Source organism: Uloborus diversus, chromosome 4 (genome assembly GCF_026930045.1).
Source record: "Uloborus diversus isolate 005 chromosome 4, Udiv.v.3.1, whole genome shotgun sequence".
In the NCBI taxonomy this organism is placed as follows: Eukaryota; Metazoa; Arthropoda; class Arachnida; order Araneae; family Uloboridae; genus Uloborus; species Uloborus diversus.
Genome location: NC_072734.1, coordinates 128,197,305 through 128,214,797, shown reverse-complemented (window position 1 = coordinate 128,214,797; position 17,493 = coordinate 128,197,305). Strand labels below are relative to the sequence as shown.

General features: G+C 32.8%; 1 protein-coding gene across 3 annotated transcripts in view; it reads left to right on the top strand.

Annotated features, from left to right (window-relative positions):
• The window catches only part of LOC129221416 (C-Jun-amino-terminal kinase-interacting protein 4-like), a 77,158-nt gene that overhangs the window by 17,283 nt on the left and 42,382 nt on the right, over positions 1–17,493 (top strand). For 2 of the 3 annotated variants that reach the window (XM_054855902.1, XM_054855900.1), the window contains exons 11-15: positions 1,345–1,362; positions 3,637–3,694; positions 3,983–4,039; positions 4,875–5,019; positions 16,312–16,502. In XM_054855902.1, coding sequence (XP_054711877.1) covers positions 1,345–1,362; positions 3,637–3,694; positions 3,983–4,039; positions 4,875–5,019; positions 16,312–16,502 — 469 coding nt within the window. The remainder of the gene's footprint in view (positions 1–1,344; positions 1,363–3,636; positions 3,695–3,982; positions 4,040–4,874; positions 5,020–16,311; positions 16,503–17,493) is intronic. The other variant, XM_054855901.1, reaches the window with a different exon arrangement.

Genomic DNA, 17,493 nt, shown 5'->3' with positions numbered 1-17,493 from the left:
AACTACATACACAGGTACATATGTTTGCTTTTTTAAAAGCCAGGAAATTTCTACACACAAACGATAGCAAATGGGTTAACTTACATAAGAAAAATGGATCACGTTTTGAATATCCAATAACTAAAGTGAAAAATCATTTACTAGAAACAATCATATATAACTTGCTTATTTTGAAAATTTAAAATCTCCCTTCTTCCTCTATGGGGAATGTATATTTTTAAACAACTTCAAGGAGGACATTTTTAACTTTGATGCTAAAGCAGTAATATCTTCCATGCAGAATCTAGTGAAATACATTGATCCTGTATCTTAGCATATAACATTTTTTATATTTAACTTTTAAAAAAGTTTTATGTTTCTAAAATGAATGAACAAATGTTAATTTGTGTAAACATATAACACAGTATAGCAGCAATATTAATATTTAACGTGAAATTAGACATAAACGAAAAATGCATACCAAAAATTATTCCTAATATAACATTGTGCATATCTTAGTGCTTTTCTAACAAGCTGGATTGGGCTTGCAAATAATTATAACGCTTTAAAACTTTCTGAAAACACCAACATTTTCAAGCAGTGATGTTTTTTTAGTAAAATTTTTGTTTTTTAAAACCATAGACATCTTAAAATTTTAAATGTACTATTAAATGATTTCAAAACATTTTTTTTTCTTTCATTTCAGCCAAAAATAAAAAATGTAACATTTATTTATTTATTTCATTTTATTATTACCATTAAACTGTTTATCATATTTTTTTAAAAATTTCCTTTTTTTCCCTTTGAGTTTGTCTACATCCTTCTTTTTCCCCCTGGCTATCTATATCTATATGATTTACATTTAGCAAAATATTTTAGCAAGATGCAGTTATTTTTCGTTGTTTTTAAAACAAAGAATTTAAAACATCACATTTTCTGTAAGTTAATTTTCAGAGTTTGCAATAGTTTTACATTGTTTTGAAAAATTAATGACTCATATTTGTGTTAATTTTTGAAACTGTATAAAACTTTATTAAAAACCATCGTTATGTTAGCCCCTGAAATGTTTATCTGTTGTGGTTGTATACTTTGATCATAATTTACTTTCTAAATTAAAAGAAAAATAAATAAATAATGCTTTATTTGATTTTGAAAATATTAATTAAACTTTCACAGTGAGTTATGAGTATTAAATATTTTTGCTTTAAAATGCTTATGTTGAATGATGTATTACCAAACATTTTCTCTCTAGCACCTATTAACATTTCTTTTGAAATTCCCATAACTTTTAAATGCATGTTATTTCTTCTGCATTAATTTTTTTTTATTTATTTTTTATTGAATGCTTCATTGCTGTTCCTTTAGTTAACGACAATTTCTTTGGTAAGCATTACACAAAATCTTTCTTTCACATTTTATTTAAATTTTCAATATAGTACTTGATATGGAATGTCTTTAATGAACTTTTTTGATGCATTGTAATCACTTGCATTTATTCCATTGTCTTCTTGTTCATGTTACTTCTGATTTAAAAACTGTATTGTGTTTGAATTTCAAAATTTGTTCATAATTTTTTAATGCATGGTATTTGTATTGAGCATGTTGAAATATTTTATACTCCTTAAATAATTGTGAGTAACTTTCTTATTGTAATTTAAGTTAATCATCCCTCATACAAAATGTGATTTAAAATTTTCAGGATCATTAAAGTTAGGTCAAAGTTGTATTTCCAATTATTGTTATTGTCTTATTTTAATAACCTATAAATGAATATTGACACTTAACTGACAAAAGTGTATGTTTTGAAGTTTGCTATAGGATAAAATTTTATTTTTCTTCCTCTGAAATGTCAACTATAGAAAGGTAACTGTTAACTATAGTAAGATAATCAACTCTCTGATCATAAGAGTTGAAAATATAAAAGTTCTTTAACATTTCCTCACATTTGTGCTTTTGCATAATGATCATTTATTCTTTATCTGCTTTGCCCAATAGTGCTCAGGCACTTCTAAAGTAAGTTAAAAAGTAGTTTTTCTAATTTCCGTTGCTCTTGGGATAGATTGAAGTAAATAATAATTAGTATTTATTTATTTTATTTATTAATTAATTTTTTTTTTTTTTTTTTGAGTGAGCTTCGATTGGCTTTTTATCATGCCAATTTATATATGTAGTTATGGAGTTTTTTTTTTCCTTGAATGTCTGAACATAACACTTGTTAAGGAAGAAAGTTAAAGAAAAAAAATATTCATAAAGTAAATTAGGTTTCAAGATAAGTTCTAATTCTTTTGTTTTAAATGCTTATTTAAATGTAATTTTTGTTAAGTACAATACAGTTTTACTCGTATGATTTACTTTTCCAAGAATGTATATTAATGTATAATCAAATTATCCAACAAGCAATTTTCATCACATACCAATTCTTCAAGCACTATTTGTGGGTTGTCAATATGCTGATCATTTAGCGCATGAAAAAAAAAGAGTGCTGTCATTTCCAAGAATGTATATTCCCATTAATTTTATTATTTTTACTCTGTCACAAGTTCCAATGTAAGAGTTGGCTGCATCAAGAAATTTATTACCATTAGAACCATTATGAGATTCTGAAAGCTTTACTTCAATGTTCATTACTGTTCTTCAATTATCTTATTTTCTGCGGATGATATGAAATGGAATTTGGTCATTAGTAGATAGCAATTTAAATCCACTTAACTAATCAAACCAAAGTTTTAGGTATGGCTATTTGAAACTGTGCCCTTGAGATTGAGAAATTTAAACAACGCAGTGCTCTGCAAGAATTTCAAAATTTTCGAATGGCAGCACCCATTTTTTCCATAGTGCAAATTGATCAGCCTACTGAAAAACTACAAGTGGCATTGGAAAGAGTGGCATGTGACAAAAATTACTGGTTTAAAGAATTCGCAAAGATGCGAAAATGTAGGCCTGATGACAACATAAACAAGGTGAATTCTGAATGCACTGTGCACAACTCACAGGGTTAGACGAATTAGGAGCACCAATCACAAAACATCATCTACAAAGCATTATTTTCAAAAAAAAAAAAATAACCTTTAAAATGCAGTGCAGGTAGAGTTTCTTCAGACCGGTGCTCAAATTAGTCAACAAGCAATTTTCATTGCATGCCAATTCTTTCGACACTATTTGTGGGTCGTCAATATATCATTTTGCGCATGGAAAAAAAGGGTGTTGTCGTTTCAAAATTTTGAGATTTTTTCAATATAACTGTAACCATTTTCACTGCATTGTTTAAAATCTTCACAATCCATAGCACATCATATCTGCAAATAACCATATCTAAAATTTTGGCCAGATTGGTTCAACAGGTAGACTGCTAGGGCTCTGTATATAGGAAAAGTTGCTTTTAGACCACCCTGTATTTGTGTGTAAATATAAATATAGTAATTAACAGTGGGGGGGGGGGGGGGGGGTACTGATGCCAAGTTCTAGAATTGTCCAGACTGATGTTCATTTGTAGTAAATTTAATCCTGATTAAATACATGCATGAAATATTTGTCTTATAATTTCATTAAAAACTTAATATTAAGTAAACTTAATTTTTACTTATTATTTAGAACATACACATCAAAAATGTGTTATAAAGTGTATAAAATATATCCTTTTTTTCCTATCTTTTATAGGTATGGGAAAAGAAGTAGAAAATCTTATTTCAGAAAACAATGAACTATTGGCGACAAAGTTAGTGGAATTATTGAATTTATTAATTCTTTGTTTAAGAACTGTACTGTTACTTTAATGAAGGAGCCCTTATCCTGTTGATAGTGGTTGTCATGAAGAAAAAAAAACTGTTGCTTTCTGATCAGAGGATTTCAATATTTGCACTGCATTTTCCTGAATATTTGTGACAACCACTAGTGATAAAATAGCACTTACAGCTGTTTTTCTTAGACTGAAAGTACATGTTTTCTTTAGCATAATGACACAGCACAAAAGAATACTAATATATACATATTTTTTCTTTGCTAGGAATGCTCTTAATGTAGTTAAAGATGATCTAATTGCTAAAGTGGATGAGTTAACCAGGTGAGTAGCAGATTTTTTTAAAAAAAAATAAGCATTTTTATTTAAAATTTGATTGCTAGGTAGCAAGTGATGCGTAGTATCTTATTAAAAATTATGAAAAATAATGTAAAGATGTTTTGTTTTATGTTAAATTATTTTAGGAGTGTTACAAAAAAAAAAAAAAAAAATACTCACTGTGAGTAGAAAAGTTTCTCAAGACCCATTTGCTGACTCATTAATTCTTTGGATGTATTTTATTCTTGGGCATCATGCAGAAAAGAGTTTTAAAAAGCAAAAATTGTACTTGCTTCAATGAAGAAGTCTTGCGCCTGCTCTTTATATGGCATCAGATCAATAATCTTTTTTCTCAAATCTATTTTTTTTAATTCAGTTTAAAATTTCAATTATTTAAAAAAAAATCAACATAGACGCTTTTCTTGATCTGATGTAAATATTTTAAATTTGTGACCTTCTCTTTTATCTATTTCTTTATCAAAATGTACTGATATATGACAATTTTTTTTTCTTCACAAGTAAAATAACACTTAATTTCAATAATCATTTCTGAAGAAATTTTCATTATCTAAAAAGTTTTATAGCCCATTTATTACACTATAAAACTTGCATGTAATGTATTTTTTTTAAATAATTTTTATTCATTCTCTTAGTTAATGAGTTTTTTACAAACTAATAAATTGCATGTAGGAAAATGTAGCAAAATAAAATTAATTTTTCTTCCTTGAATAATGAATAAAATGAACAAACTATATTCATTGTGCTGGAACAGTGGCTAATTTTTAGACAATTCTTTTATTTTTTCTTAACATTTGACTTTAATAATGGACCATTTTGATAGTGAACAAGAAATTTTAAGAGAAGAATTGAAGCAATTTTCTGCTGTAAAAGAAAAGCTTAAGAAGAGAGTTGCTGAACTTGAAGAAGAGCTCAAAAAGTCAAAAGAGGCAGCAGAAAAAGCAAAATCTGGGAAATCTGATGATGAGGTTAGTACAAACAAAGATCAAATAACTGCTTGTTAAATTAAAGCTCAGATAAAAATTTAACAATACCCCTCCATAGCTGAATCTATACATACCAGACCTCTTGAAGTTCCCTGATTTCCAAACAGAAATTTATTTCTTTTAATTTCTTTTTTTATTAAATCCCTAAGTCCTGGGATTTTTCTTATCATTCACTAATTCTAATTTTCTACTTTTTTAGTTTTGTCATTTTACAACTATTTCATATTCATAAATGTAATATTGATGGAAAAGTCAAAATTTATAAGTCATGCCGAGTTTATTTTTCAAATTTTAGCGGTACTTTTTATAAATCAAGTGAGTAAAAAAAATTTTTTTTTGTTATGTGCTTAATATTTATGCTTTGAATTAGGTGATTGTGTGTGGTGAATGGAAGTGTTCACATTAAGAAATTTTGGCATTTGATTACTGTATATGCATGTGTCAACTGTAAATACAAGGTAAGGGTAATGGAAAGGATGACCCTCCCTTTAGCCCTGACAGCTTTTTCAATAAAATTCCAAAAGCACAACTTTACCCAACCTTCAGTGGCATTAAGGAAAGGGGCTTCTCACCAGAAATTATTTTGTAACTGGAGCTCTGAAAACTCAATTTTTGACTATCGAGAGGAAAGTTCTGGGAGCCTTTCACTGGACACATTAATTTAAAAAATGTCTTAAAATGCTTTTGTAGACCATCCTTAGTAGCATTAGAATAAGAGATTGAATTCTACAATATTAATTTTTAGAAACTGAAGTGTGAAAAAATGCAATTTTGGATGATGGAAGGAGCGTGCAAAGACTCTCCACTGGAAAACTATTGAAATTGAATTTATGAAAATGTCACTTTTCATGTTGTTAGGGGAAGGGATGGCGTTTAGAACTGACTCTCTTTGTAAAATTCTAAAATTGTTCCTAAGTTGCAATTTTATGCTTTTTTTTTTTTTTTTTGGTGGTGTTGAGTAAAATATTACCAGCATGAAATTTTTACTTCAAAACTTAATTCCTTACTGTTAAAATCTAAAATAAAAAGTTTACTAATTCCTCCACTTATTTCGAAGATATAGCCTTGTATTCAGTGCTAGATCTAGAAAGTTTCTGAGGTGGGGCAAGACTTCAAAATGCCGTCCCCCCCCCCCCCCCACACACACATCCATCTTGCTTTAAATATTTCTATCAAGTTGTGTTTCAGTATTTTTAATATACTGTAAAGTACGAAAGGGTTTGATTAAAAATTCACTTTATACTAAGCATGTCAGTACCGCAACACAAATTGCAATTAAAAACCCTCTCCCATTTTTTGCCGAAAACGAGTTTGCTATTCAGATACGTGTGCTTTACTTTTAATCTTCTAATTTTCTCCACTTAGTCCAAAATCTGATAGCACACGTGTTGAAAAATTTGAGTCGGAAGATTTTTTTTTTCAAAAATGTTTAATTGGTGTCCTAGAAAGTATTTTGGACTTTTACACAACACTTATTCCTTTACAAATAGTAAAAGAATGCAGATAGTAAATGCATTGAAACATGTAAAAGTGAAACATGCCTTGAAACATGCAAGTTAAAAAGTACAGTAAGTAAAAATCTAATATCTAATGTAATCTAAAAAGTATATTTTAAAAGTTTTGTTGCAAATTTTTTTGTAAACCTTTGCTACTACATTTGCAGAAAGAGCAATAGGTGTTTTAAGAAAGCACACTTGAAATTTTCCCTATGTAATAGGGGGGTCCCGGCAGTGGCGTAGCAACACATTTTGTCGCCCAGGGCGGTTCCTCAATTCGCCGCCCTTTTGATGGGAAATAGTTGACACATTAAAGAGTCAAAAGTACTTTAATAAGATTTTAATAAAGAAAAGAAATATATGTTTTTTCCTTCTTATTTTTCTTGCAGAAGAAAAAAAAAGGAATTCAAAATTAAAGTTATGTCAAAATTCGGAATTTTAAGCAATTTTTAGTAACTTTTTGGAACTTCCTCCAGATTTTTTTTTTCAAAATTAAATTCAGTTTTATGCTTTCTTTGGTGACGTTAGAGGGTCGGGACTTCTCAAGAAAATTTTCCGAAATTGAAACGTTAAAAAAGAAATTTTAGGCTTTCTTTGGATACGTGAAGATATTGGGGAAGGTTCGGGGGCGCTGTCTGGAAATCTTTTCAAGAAAACTGAAAACCACGTAAATGTAGACTGTATCTAGTAGTGTAACACCTCCCCTAACTCCAACAGAGACTTCATTTTCCTTCCGAAATATTTTCAAACTTGAAATCAAATTTAGTCTATATTTGATGATGTTAAAGAGGTTACAGAGAATAGTGAATGTTCGGGAGCTCTCTGGAAATTTTCCGATACCGAAGTTTCAAAAATGCAATTGTAGGCTATCTTTGACGGCAAAAGTTTCCAAATATCACTTTCCTTTTTTTAAAAAAAGTGTTTTTTTTTTAAGAAGGTGGTTTCCAAAGAATTTTCTTAAAATCAAATAATAGCTTCATCATTTGTAGCTACAGACGAAGGAAGAGAAAAAACAAACAATAGTGATGAGATGTCTACAAGAAAAACAGGTGTTTTGTATTAGAGTAATTTAATTATCATAGTTGTGCCAAAATCTTACAATACGAAGACCTCTCTTTTTTTTTTTTTTTTTTGCCTCCAGTAATAGATCAAAAGCATAATTTCCTTATTGGGAAAGTGCGTTAAATTTTTTTCGCACCAAAAGTGTGAAATTACCGCCCCCCTAAAAAGTGTCGCCCTGGGTAGACCGCCCCCTCCGCCCCTCCCTAGCTACGCCACTGGGTCCGGGAGCTTTCTCCTCAAGAAATTTTTGAAATTGTAGTCCTAAGAACGCAGGTTTAGAGTGTCTTTGGTGATGTTACTGGGAAGAATTTTTCGTGAGGACTTCTGAGGAAATTTTTTAAAAACTAAAGTCTTGAAAATGCTTCTATAGGCAATATTTATTGACGTAAGGGTAAGAAAGGGGACCTAGGGGCTTTTTCCAATCTTTTTTTTTTTTTTTTGGAAAACTAGAGTGAAATCAATCATTCTTCTCCCAATTTTTCAAAATTGAAGTTCCAAAATGCAGTTGCCGACAAACTTCGATGATTTTAGGAAAGAAGGTGCTTTGGAGCTCTCCCCCATGGGCGGATTTATGGGGGGGCGGAGGGGGGCAATGCCCCCCCAGTTTTGGAAGGACTTCATATAGTAAACAACACATCTTCCAAAAATTAAAAAAAATATTTTTTTTCTTTTTTGAATAGTTCAGAAGGGCATGGGTGGATTTATAGGGGGGGGGGCATAGGGGCAATGCCCCCAGTTTTGGGAGGACTTTGTATAGTAACAACACATCTTCCAAAATCTTAAAACAAAAAAATCATGACTTTTTCTTTTTTGAATAGTTCAATAAAAATGAAGAGAAAAGCAAATGTCCTTTTCTGATGGGAGAAAAGAAAAGGGAAAAAAAAACGAACATTAAATACAAATAGTACAGCTGTCACTGGGGTGCTGAAAATGTGTCTAAATCCACTATTTTGGACTGAAAACCATTTGGGTAAGTATATGAATGAAAATATAGGCTAAACGAGCTATACATTAAGCTGCAACACTTATAATAATTGGTGATTATTTTAACAAATTAGAACCAAAAGCAAAGGGGAAAAAAACTCCCTCCCCCCTCATTCGCGCTAACAGAACGATCTACTCGTTATGTTTTGTGTCCACATTTAGAGTATATTTGTGCATAATATTTATGTTCGTAGTAGATTAATTGGCCTTTTGAGAAATTCTAAAAAACATAGTTTTTTTTTCCCCTTCTCTCTCTCTTTTTTTAAGAGAGAGAGAGAGAGAGAGAGAAAATAAATAATGTCGCAAACTGAATAAATTTCAGTTATCTGAGTGTTTTGATTAAATGAATCTTTTTACTTTGAGGGAGAGTACAATTTTACTTTATAAATACTTTATTGCTGGCTCATCCACACCTAACATCTATGATAAAACACGACCTTATTAAGGCCCCTGGCGGTGCTGGTCATAAAATCCTTTCTGTGATTATCACTGAGCCAAAACTGACTGGTGACCCCAGAATTACTCGTTGGAACTTTAAAAAGGCAAACTGGGAGCAATATGCAGAGTTAACAGATTCTCTTTTGGGAAAGTGTCCTTTGAATGAAAATATTGATAAGGCCCTCGACCAGATTGTTTTCACAATTTTGGAGTGTGCCAATGTTTGTGTCCTTAGGGGCCATATTAAAAATGCTAAATCTTTTTGGAATGATAAGCTTCAAGATCTTAAAGAAGATAAAGACAGAGCAAGAGCTATAGCGGAATCTACTGGCCTTATGGAGGATTGTATTTCTTTAAGAAAAAGCCAAGCTATTTTTGAAGAAAGAGATTCTAAGAGCAAAATGCTCATCTTTTGGCAAGTTTCTAGAGGGCATGGACTACCGAGAAGACGGACCAAAGGCCTTTAGATTTTTATCTGCGTTAAACGGTAAAGACACACAGCCTTGCAAACAACCTTTGAAGATTGGCACAAGAACTTTGACCTCAGAGCAAGATATTGCTAAGGCTTTCTTGAAATTTTACCGTAAGATTAGTAATTTTAACCCACCGACTAGGATTACGAGGGAAGAAATTATCCCCTCTGGTGATGATCAAGCATAGAATAGCCTTTTCTCTTCGCCTTTTACCCTTTTTTTTTGGAATTTAAAAGAGGACTAAATTGCATGTCAAGAGGAAAAAGTGCTGGTCCTGACGGCATCCTCCCTGAGTTTGTCTTGGAGCTTGACCTTAAGCTAAACAAACAGTTTTAAATTTTATAAATAAAACATGGGGTGGCACTTTCCCAAGCCTCTGGAGAAAGGCTGATGTTATACTTATCTTAAAACCTAGAAAAGACCCGACTGACATACAGAATTTTAGGCCCATTTCCTTGACCTGCATCCTTAGTAAATTAACCGAAAGAATGATCGTTGATCGACTTCAGTACTTTTTGGACCACAATGGCCATATCTCTGAGAGACAGGCTGGTTTCAGACGAGGATATAATAAGACTGAACAAATTGTTCGACTTACGCAACATATAAAGGATGGTTTTCAGAGAAAACAAAGTACTCTTGCCGTCTTCGTCGATTTTAAATCGGCGTTCGACCGTATTTGGAGGAAAAGGCTACTTAAGAAGCTGCTTCATATAAAAGTGCATGGAAATCTTTTTAAATGGATTAAGGACTTTCTTTCACAGAGACTCTTAAACATAAAATACGGTAACTCTCATTCAGGTTTTGGTCAAACCAGGCTCCCTCAGGGCTCAGTTTTGAGTCCTGTCCTTTTTAACATCATGGTAAATGATCTTTTGAGTTTTGTTAAAAATAGTGTTCCAGAGACTGAGTTGCTGTTGTATGCTGATGATCTTGTTATCTGGTCCACTGGCTCTGACATCTCTATGTTGGAGAAAACACTAAATTTGGCTTTAGATGCTCTGACAACATGGACCCTGGACAATGAGTTCAAAGTAAACCCGGAAAAGACAAATTTCGAACTCTTTACACTTAGTACCAAAACGTTTACTGTTGACCTGGTGTACAAAAACAGTGCATTAACTCGGACTGATTGTGCTACCTACCTGGGCATAACTCTTGATACCAGACTAACTTGGAATAAGTACATTGAACAAGTGACTGACAGAGTGGTGGACCGCCGTTGCCTATTGAAATGTCTCGCTGGAATAAAGTGGGGTTTTTCTCAAGGTGTTCTTACATCCACCTTCAAATCTTACATTAAGCCTGTAGTGGATTATGGCTCAGAGGTCCTTATTACTGCCTCTGACAGCACACTTTCAAAACTCGACCTCGTTCAAAATAAAGCACTAAGACTCATCACTGGTGCTGCGGTGTCCACACCTATTCCTGCTATGCAGCTACAGACAAAAATTTTTCATTTAACTGACAGACGAATCAAGGCTTCCCTTTCTCTCGCTGAAAGACTATTGAGAAAAGAGCATTTCTGGCCTGATTACGTTCTTCCGCATACTAGACTAAAATCTCAACATTATTTTCTTTTTGAGTGTCAAAGACTTGCAGAGGCCTTTGAGGTGTCAAATTCCAGACTTGCCATCAATCGACCATCTTCTTATACTGGCCTTCTGAGATATGCTGAAGCTAGGTTTGATCTGGTACAGCCTGTCAAGAAATCAGATTCTTATCAGACTGAGATGTACTCGATTGCTTTGGCCACAATACACGAGAGGTACCCTGATCAGGATTGGTTTAGGGTTTATACTGACGGATCAGCCACTCCTTCAGCTGGTAGAGCAAGTCCCGGTGCCTACTCCAAACATTTTAGTCTTCAGGAGCCTCTCGACACTTGGGCGGATAATTTCGATGGAGAAATGAATGCAATTTTTATGGCCATCAGATCTATTGGAGAACCAGCTAAACAAAATATTGTTCTCTTTGTTGATTCTCAGGCTGCGATTCAGACCATTAGTGATTACAATCTATATCCTTCAGAACTTGAGCTTGAGTCTAAAAAATCCATTGGCTCTCTTTTGCGTTCCGGAAGAGAGGTCGTCTTCCAGTGGATCCCAGGCCATTGTGGCATCTATGGAAATGAACGAGCGGACATCTTGGCTAAAGAGGTTAAGTCCCTGCATCCACCTTCTCGCCCGGTTCCACTTAGAAACGCTAAGCGACTTCTCGCAAGCAAAATCCAACATGCTACAGTCTCTGCCCTGAGGAACAAAGCTGACGGAAAGCCCTGGGCTTGCCTTCTGGATGATGAACAGCGTACGCGCCTTTCTCTCCTTCCCAGAGCCCTGGGAGTTGCCTCTTTCCGAAACATTACTGGACATGACTATCTACAGGCCCATTTGCATAAAATCAACCTGGAAGATTCACCTCTCTGTGTGCTCTGTGAGGGGACTTCTCCAATAACAGGGGAGCATCTTTATAGATGCTCCTCTCTTCATGATATTCATAACTGTGATGATTTCCAGGCCCTAACACCCTTTGAAGCCACTTCATTGTTATACTGGACAGCAAGACGCCTTATGTTTGAAAGAACGATGGTGGACGTAATTAAAAAAAAAAAAAACTTTATAAATACTGTTTAAAAAGTAAGGTAAGTCATAATCATCTAAGCTTAAATGAGTCAGTCCTTGTCATTATTGAAATCTAAATAATTGAGTCATCAAAAGTTTTGGAAAATATTGCTGAAATTTTATAAAAGTCTATAAAAACCTAACAAAGATTGGTAAAATAGTAAAAATCCTTTAACTATAAAAACTGACGAATTTTCGTAAAAATTACAAAAAAAATCGAGCAAAAATCTGCGAGAGTGCCCAATTTGCCTATAAGATAAACAAGCTATTGCTTAGGGCCTCAGCTTTTTCCTAACTCCCAAAAAAATTCGTGATTCGTTCCTTAAAAAATGAAAATTGTTCGAAAAAACGAATTTCATTTTTAAGTGCTTGAAAACCTTGAATATTTGGAAACGTGTGGCTACAAACCTTTAATTTTAAAATTTTTAACAAATGGTAGAGGGAGAGGAATGCCAGAATATGTCAAATTCAGCTCCTTGCCACATCCTCTATTAAAAATGTAAAAATCATGGTTCTCTCGTTATTAACATATTATTTGAAATAAATTTTTGTGACTCACATATTTCGTATCTTGCTATTTATTCAATCCCGAATGCAGTATTTTGGAAATTCTTTTGTATTGATTGCTTTTATCTTACTTCTTCTGCATATTGTCTATCTGTTTAGCATGGAAAAAAATACACACTACTTCTATTTCTATTCATTTTATGCCCCACTTGCAACTGAAGAAAAGTTGTTGTCATGAGAAATATATGCTTTCTTTTTTCTTTTAAATTTAAAATAGCTATTTCTCACTAAGTTAGAACTGGACTGTAAAAATTTACAATCAAGTACTAAAATATCAGAGACTGGGAAGTACAAATGAAGTGCGTTAAATAATTTAATTTATTCTAGAGTCCTTGTAAATAATTAGATAAGTCTTTGAAAATCCTAAGCAAAGTGGGCTCCAATTACTTCTACTGCATATTGTTAATCTGTTTAGCCAGGAAAAAAATGATACACTACCTCTATTCCTTTTCGTTTTCTGCACTACTTATAATTAAAAAAAAGGTTGTTGTAATGAGAAATCTATAGTTTTTTTTTTTTTTTCAAACATAAAATGGCTGTTTCTTACAAAGTTTGAACAAAACTGTACAACTGTATAATCTAGTTATCAATTTCTATGTCTATCCAATTAACCTTTATACGGCTTTAAAATGCAGAATTTTATATCCATTTTACAAAATTTTCTCCGGGGGAGAAACCCCAGGCCCCCTAAAATTGTTGATATTCTATTTCCTACTTAAAAGTGAGCCCTGCGTCACTCTCTTGATACTAGCTCCCTCTCTTAAGGTCAATTCAAAAAGGACAGCATGAAAACACACATTAATGAAAACGACACACAAAAAAGTAAAGCATGAAATTATGCATCACAGGAAACAGACAAAAACATGGGAGTGGGGGGCAATAAAAATGTTGCTAAAAAAAAAAAATCCTGCCCCCCCAGGAACTCAGTCCTAAATCCGCCTATGCTCTCCCCCAAAAACATTTTGAAATAGAAGTCCTAAACAACAAAGTTTTGAAGCAATGTTTAGTGATACTAGGAGGAGGGGATTAAAGCTTTCCCTTTTATTTGTTATGAAATTGTAGTTTTTTTTATTTTCAAATTTTACAACAGAGCATCAGCTCCCTCGATTTTAAGGGGAATGCGTGCTAAGCGCCTCAATCAATTCTCGTTTTAAAAAATTTAATTTTTGACAAATTGTATCGTATTCGAGAAAGAAAGTTCGAGGGCCTTGTTGGGAATTTTTTCGAAACTGAAGTACTAAAAACTTGACTGTAGCCATATTTGCTAACGTTTGGGACTTGGCAGCTTTTCAAAATTGTACTTCCTAAAAAAGCAGTCTTAAACGATTTTCGATATTGTTAGAAAGTGAGGTCCCCTGGAATTTTGCAAAATTGAAGCCCTGGAAACGAGATTTGAGACGCTCTTGAATTGTTTTGGCTATTGGAGGGGGCTTCCGAAGCGTTGCATTTTGAAGACTTTAGATTTTCTCCTAACATTCTATATTTTTTCCTATTGAAATTATTTCCTTTTCCCAAGGTGCGTTATCTTTAACAATATGGGAATGATTTTGAAAAATTAATATGCTCGGTCTTCTGGGGAGGGTTGCAAGAGAGGGCACAAGAAAGGAAAAGCGGAAGTCACACATGTTCGGGGGCGGAAAAAAGGGCAAGCAGGTTCGATGGCGGGAAAAAAAAACGAAGCCGCAAGGGCGCACAAAAGGGAGAGGGCCAGGGGCGGCAAATAGGGGGTGCGAGAGGGGGTGGTTGCACCCCCAAATTTTTCACTAAGAATAATATAAAATGGTAAAATTCAATTTAGATAACTTAGAAAATCATTTGCCTGCATTTTCAGAACAGAAAAAACTGATGGAGGATAAGTGTTTGCCTTAACTAAAGAAGTAATCGCTTCATATGGGTTAAATATTTCAAAATTGAGTAATCTATGTTATGATGGAGCATCTTGTATGAGATACCCGTACAGTGTAGAGTCTGTGCAATTTTTACGCGTAAATTCCATGTCATTTTACATAAATTTTTATGCTCATATTATAACTTAATGTTCAGCTAGTAAGTGTTCATTGACGCCATGTACTAGAAACACATTTTAGCAACTCGGTGTATCATATGCTTTCATGGGAACTTTTTGTAAAGATATGCTATTTTTGAAAAAGATCTCACATCAAAAAATACTTTCACATCAACAAATGTATCTTGAGGCTCTTTACTTGACAATCTCCGAGTGTTACAAGATGGTCTTCAAGAGTTATAAAAGCCCTCTGGAAGAATTACTGGAAAGCGACCTTTTCATTGATAAAAAATTTGATGTCATTTTAATATGTATGCCTTTGTCTGAATTTTTTGTTTACTTTATTTATACTGCGGAGCATTTTTTTGATAAATGCTACACTCTATCATAAAAATTTTAATTCGCTAATCTTAATTCTTGGATTGACAATTGAAACTCTTAGTAATTTTCGCATTAATGCATACTTGAACCAGGTGTGGAACTTTGTGACAGAACTTTTCGTAACAGTTTTTAATGTATGCCAATGTGGAAGAGGTGACAAAACCCCAGATGAAGTTTTAGTCAAAATATTAAATCAATATTTTGAATAAACTGATCAATTCAGTTTCTCAAGAAATTGAGACAGGATTTAATGAGATATATTTATTATTGGTCTTAACTTCAATATTATGTAGGTCGGTTATAGAAAGCGAAAAAGAAAATATTACACTTATAAGTAATAGCATGAGGGAAGAGGAATTGTTTTGTGAATTGTGATTATACTTTTTAATGACACAAAATAAATACTAGCCTATTTAAAAAGCTTTCTTGGTTATTTTAAAGAGAGGAATCTGATGGAAATGTGCTTGTTTTGACATAACTTTCTTGCTTCCATTGTTTTTTGACTGTTTCAATCAGGTCAGTCATTTGAAAGATGACTTCCGTGATTAAATTGAAAAACCGATGTAAATAAAGCACAAATTTACACGAAAATACAGCATATAGCTATTTCAAGGCTACAAAAATGGAGCCTCTTCATCGGTGTAAAAAACTACCCACACAACCAGAAAGTTGTAGGAGAACTGAACGTCAACCAATTTTGACTTGCGTGTCTCAGGAGGTTAGAGAATTGCCTTCGAAGCGCAATGAGGCAAAGCAAGACCTTCCTCTTTAGCTATACTGGCAATAAATTAAGTCATTGGATATTGATTAACTATAGTTACAAAATTTTCTGTTCTTCCTGACTCCAAAAATAGCAGATTAAAACTTTACTAAAAAATAAAAACTAGTACCGAGATATTTTGTGAGATAACTTATAACAAAATTAATTTAAAGCTTCGGTCGAAAAAATTTTAATTGTTCTTTACAAACCTAATTATTCTTAACATTAAAACCATTTAATTATCAGTCCTTGTGAAAAACTATGTATTTTGTACCGTTTTGAGGAAATTCATGTTCAAGAAACTCGACCCCCCCAAGCGAAATGCTGAAATGCCGCCCGTGGAGAGGGCGCACCCCCCCTCCCGTAGATCCGGCTCTGCTTTTATTTGTGTTTGTCCACTTAATTCCCTACTTATAGTGAGATAATTTTGAAGATTTACTGGTTAATATTACCGATATTTTATCAAAGTTATGTATCATTTAAATAGGAGGAGCTTCCAATGGCTCAAAGGAAACGTTTCACTCGAGTTGAAATGGCCAGAGTTTTGATGGAAAGAAATCAATACAAAGAACGTCTCATGGAACTACAAGAAGCTGTGCGATGGACAGAAATGATTCGTGCTTCACGTAGCGACTCGTCTTTGGACACAAAAAGGAACAAATCATCTATATGGAAATTGTGAGTAGAAACAGAGCTCTGATTATTAGTTCCTCTTTTTGCAGCCTACTTTCATGTAGAAGTAAAAGAAAGAAGAAAAATGTATGAAAGAAGGCTTATTGCATTTTAAAAATATTGCTGAAAACAAAAAAAAAAAAAAAAAAAATGAATGAAATGCAATGAAGCACCGTTTATACGTTTCTTTTTTATACTTTTTTCAAATTGGTCCTTGCAAAGTCTAATTCCCATTAAATGTATAAACTGTGCTTCGCTGTGAAATGATATCCTGAAATTAGAAATAGGATAGTAGAGTTTTGAGATGGGGAAAATGTGTCTGTCTGTCCATTCCCCCCCCCCCCCCAATAACTTTTGGGTGAATAGTCTGATTTGAACTTTTTTTTTTTTTTTTTTTGAATGATCTTGCCTAGGGCACCTCATCCCACATTACTCTTTGATCTGGATAATTTTTTGTTCCATTTTTACTAGTTCAAAAAAAAAAAAAAAAACTTTTAAGTGAATAGCCAGATTGAACAAATATTTTCTTGTGAAAGATCTTGTCAATGAAACTTTATTGCCACGCTTCACTTTTTGATTTAAGCAATTTTTTGTTCAATTTTGAAACTCAAGGAGGAAATTTAATAAGTTTTAATTTTTTGCTTTGGAGGAAAAGTGAAATCCTTGATACTTTTATCCAAAAGAAAGACTTGCAAACCATTTTCTTTTCAATAAAATATATTTATTATGATTTTTTTTTTTGTTTCAAATACTTCTTTTCAATAAAAAAAAAAAGAAATTTTTGTGTGGAAAGGCATTAGTTAATTACTTTTGCATTGTTTGAAGGAGCTGCTTCTTTGCTTGCTTGTATATCAATTTATTACAAATCTTTTTTTTTTTTTTTAAATGTGATCATTTGTTTTTAGAGAAAAGCTTTAAATGTTGAAAAGGAATACCTGACATATTTTTCAATCTTAGCTAACTAAGAGAATATTGTTCAGAATGCTCGAGCTGATGT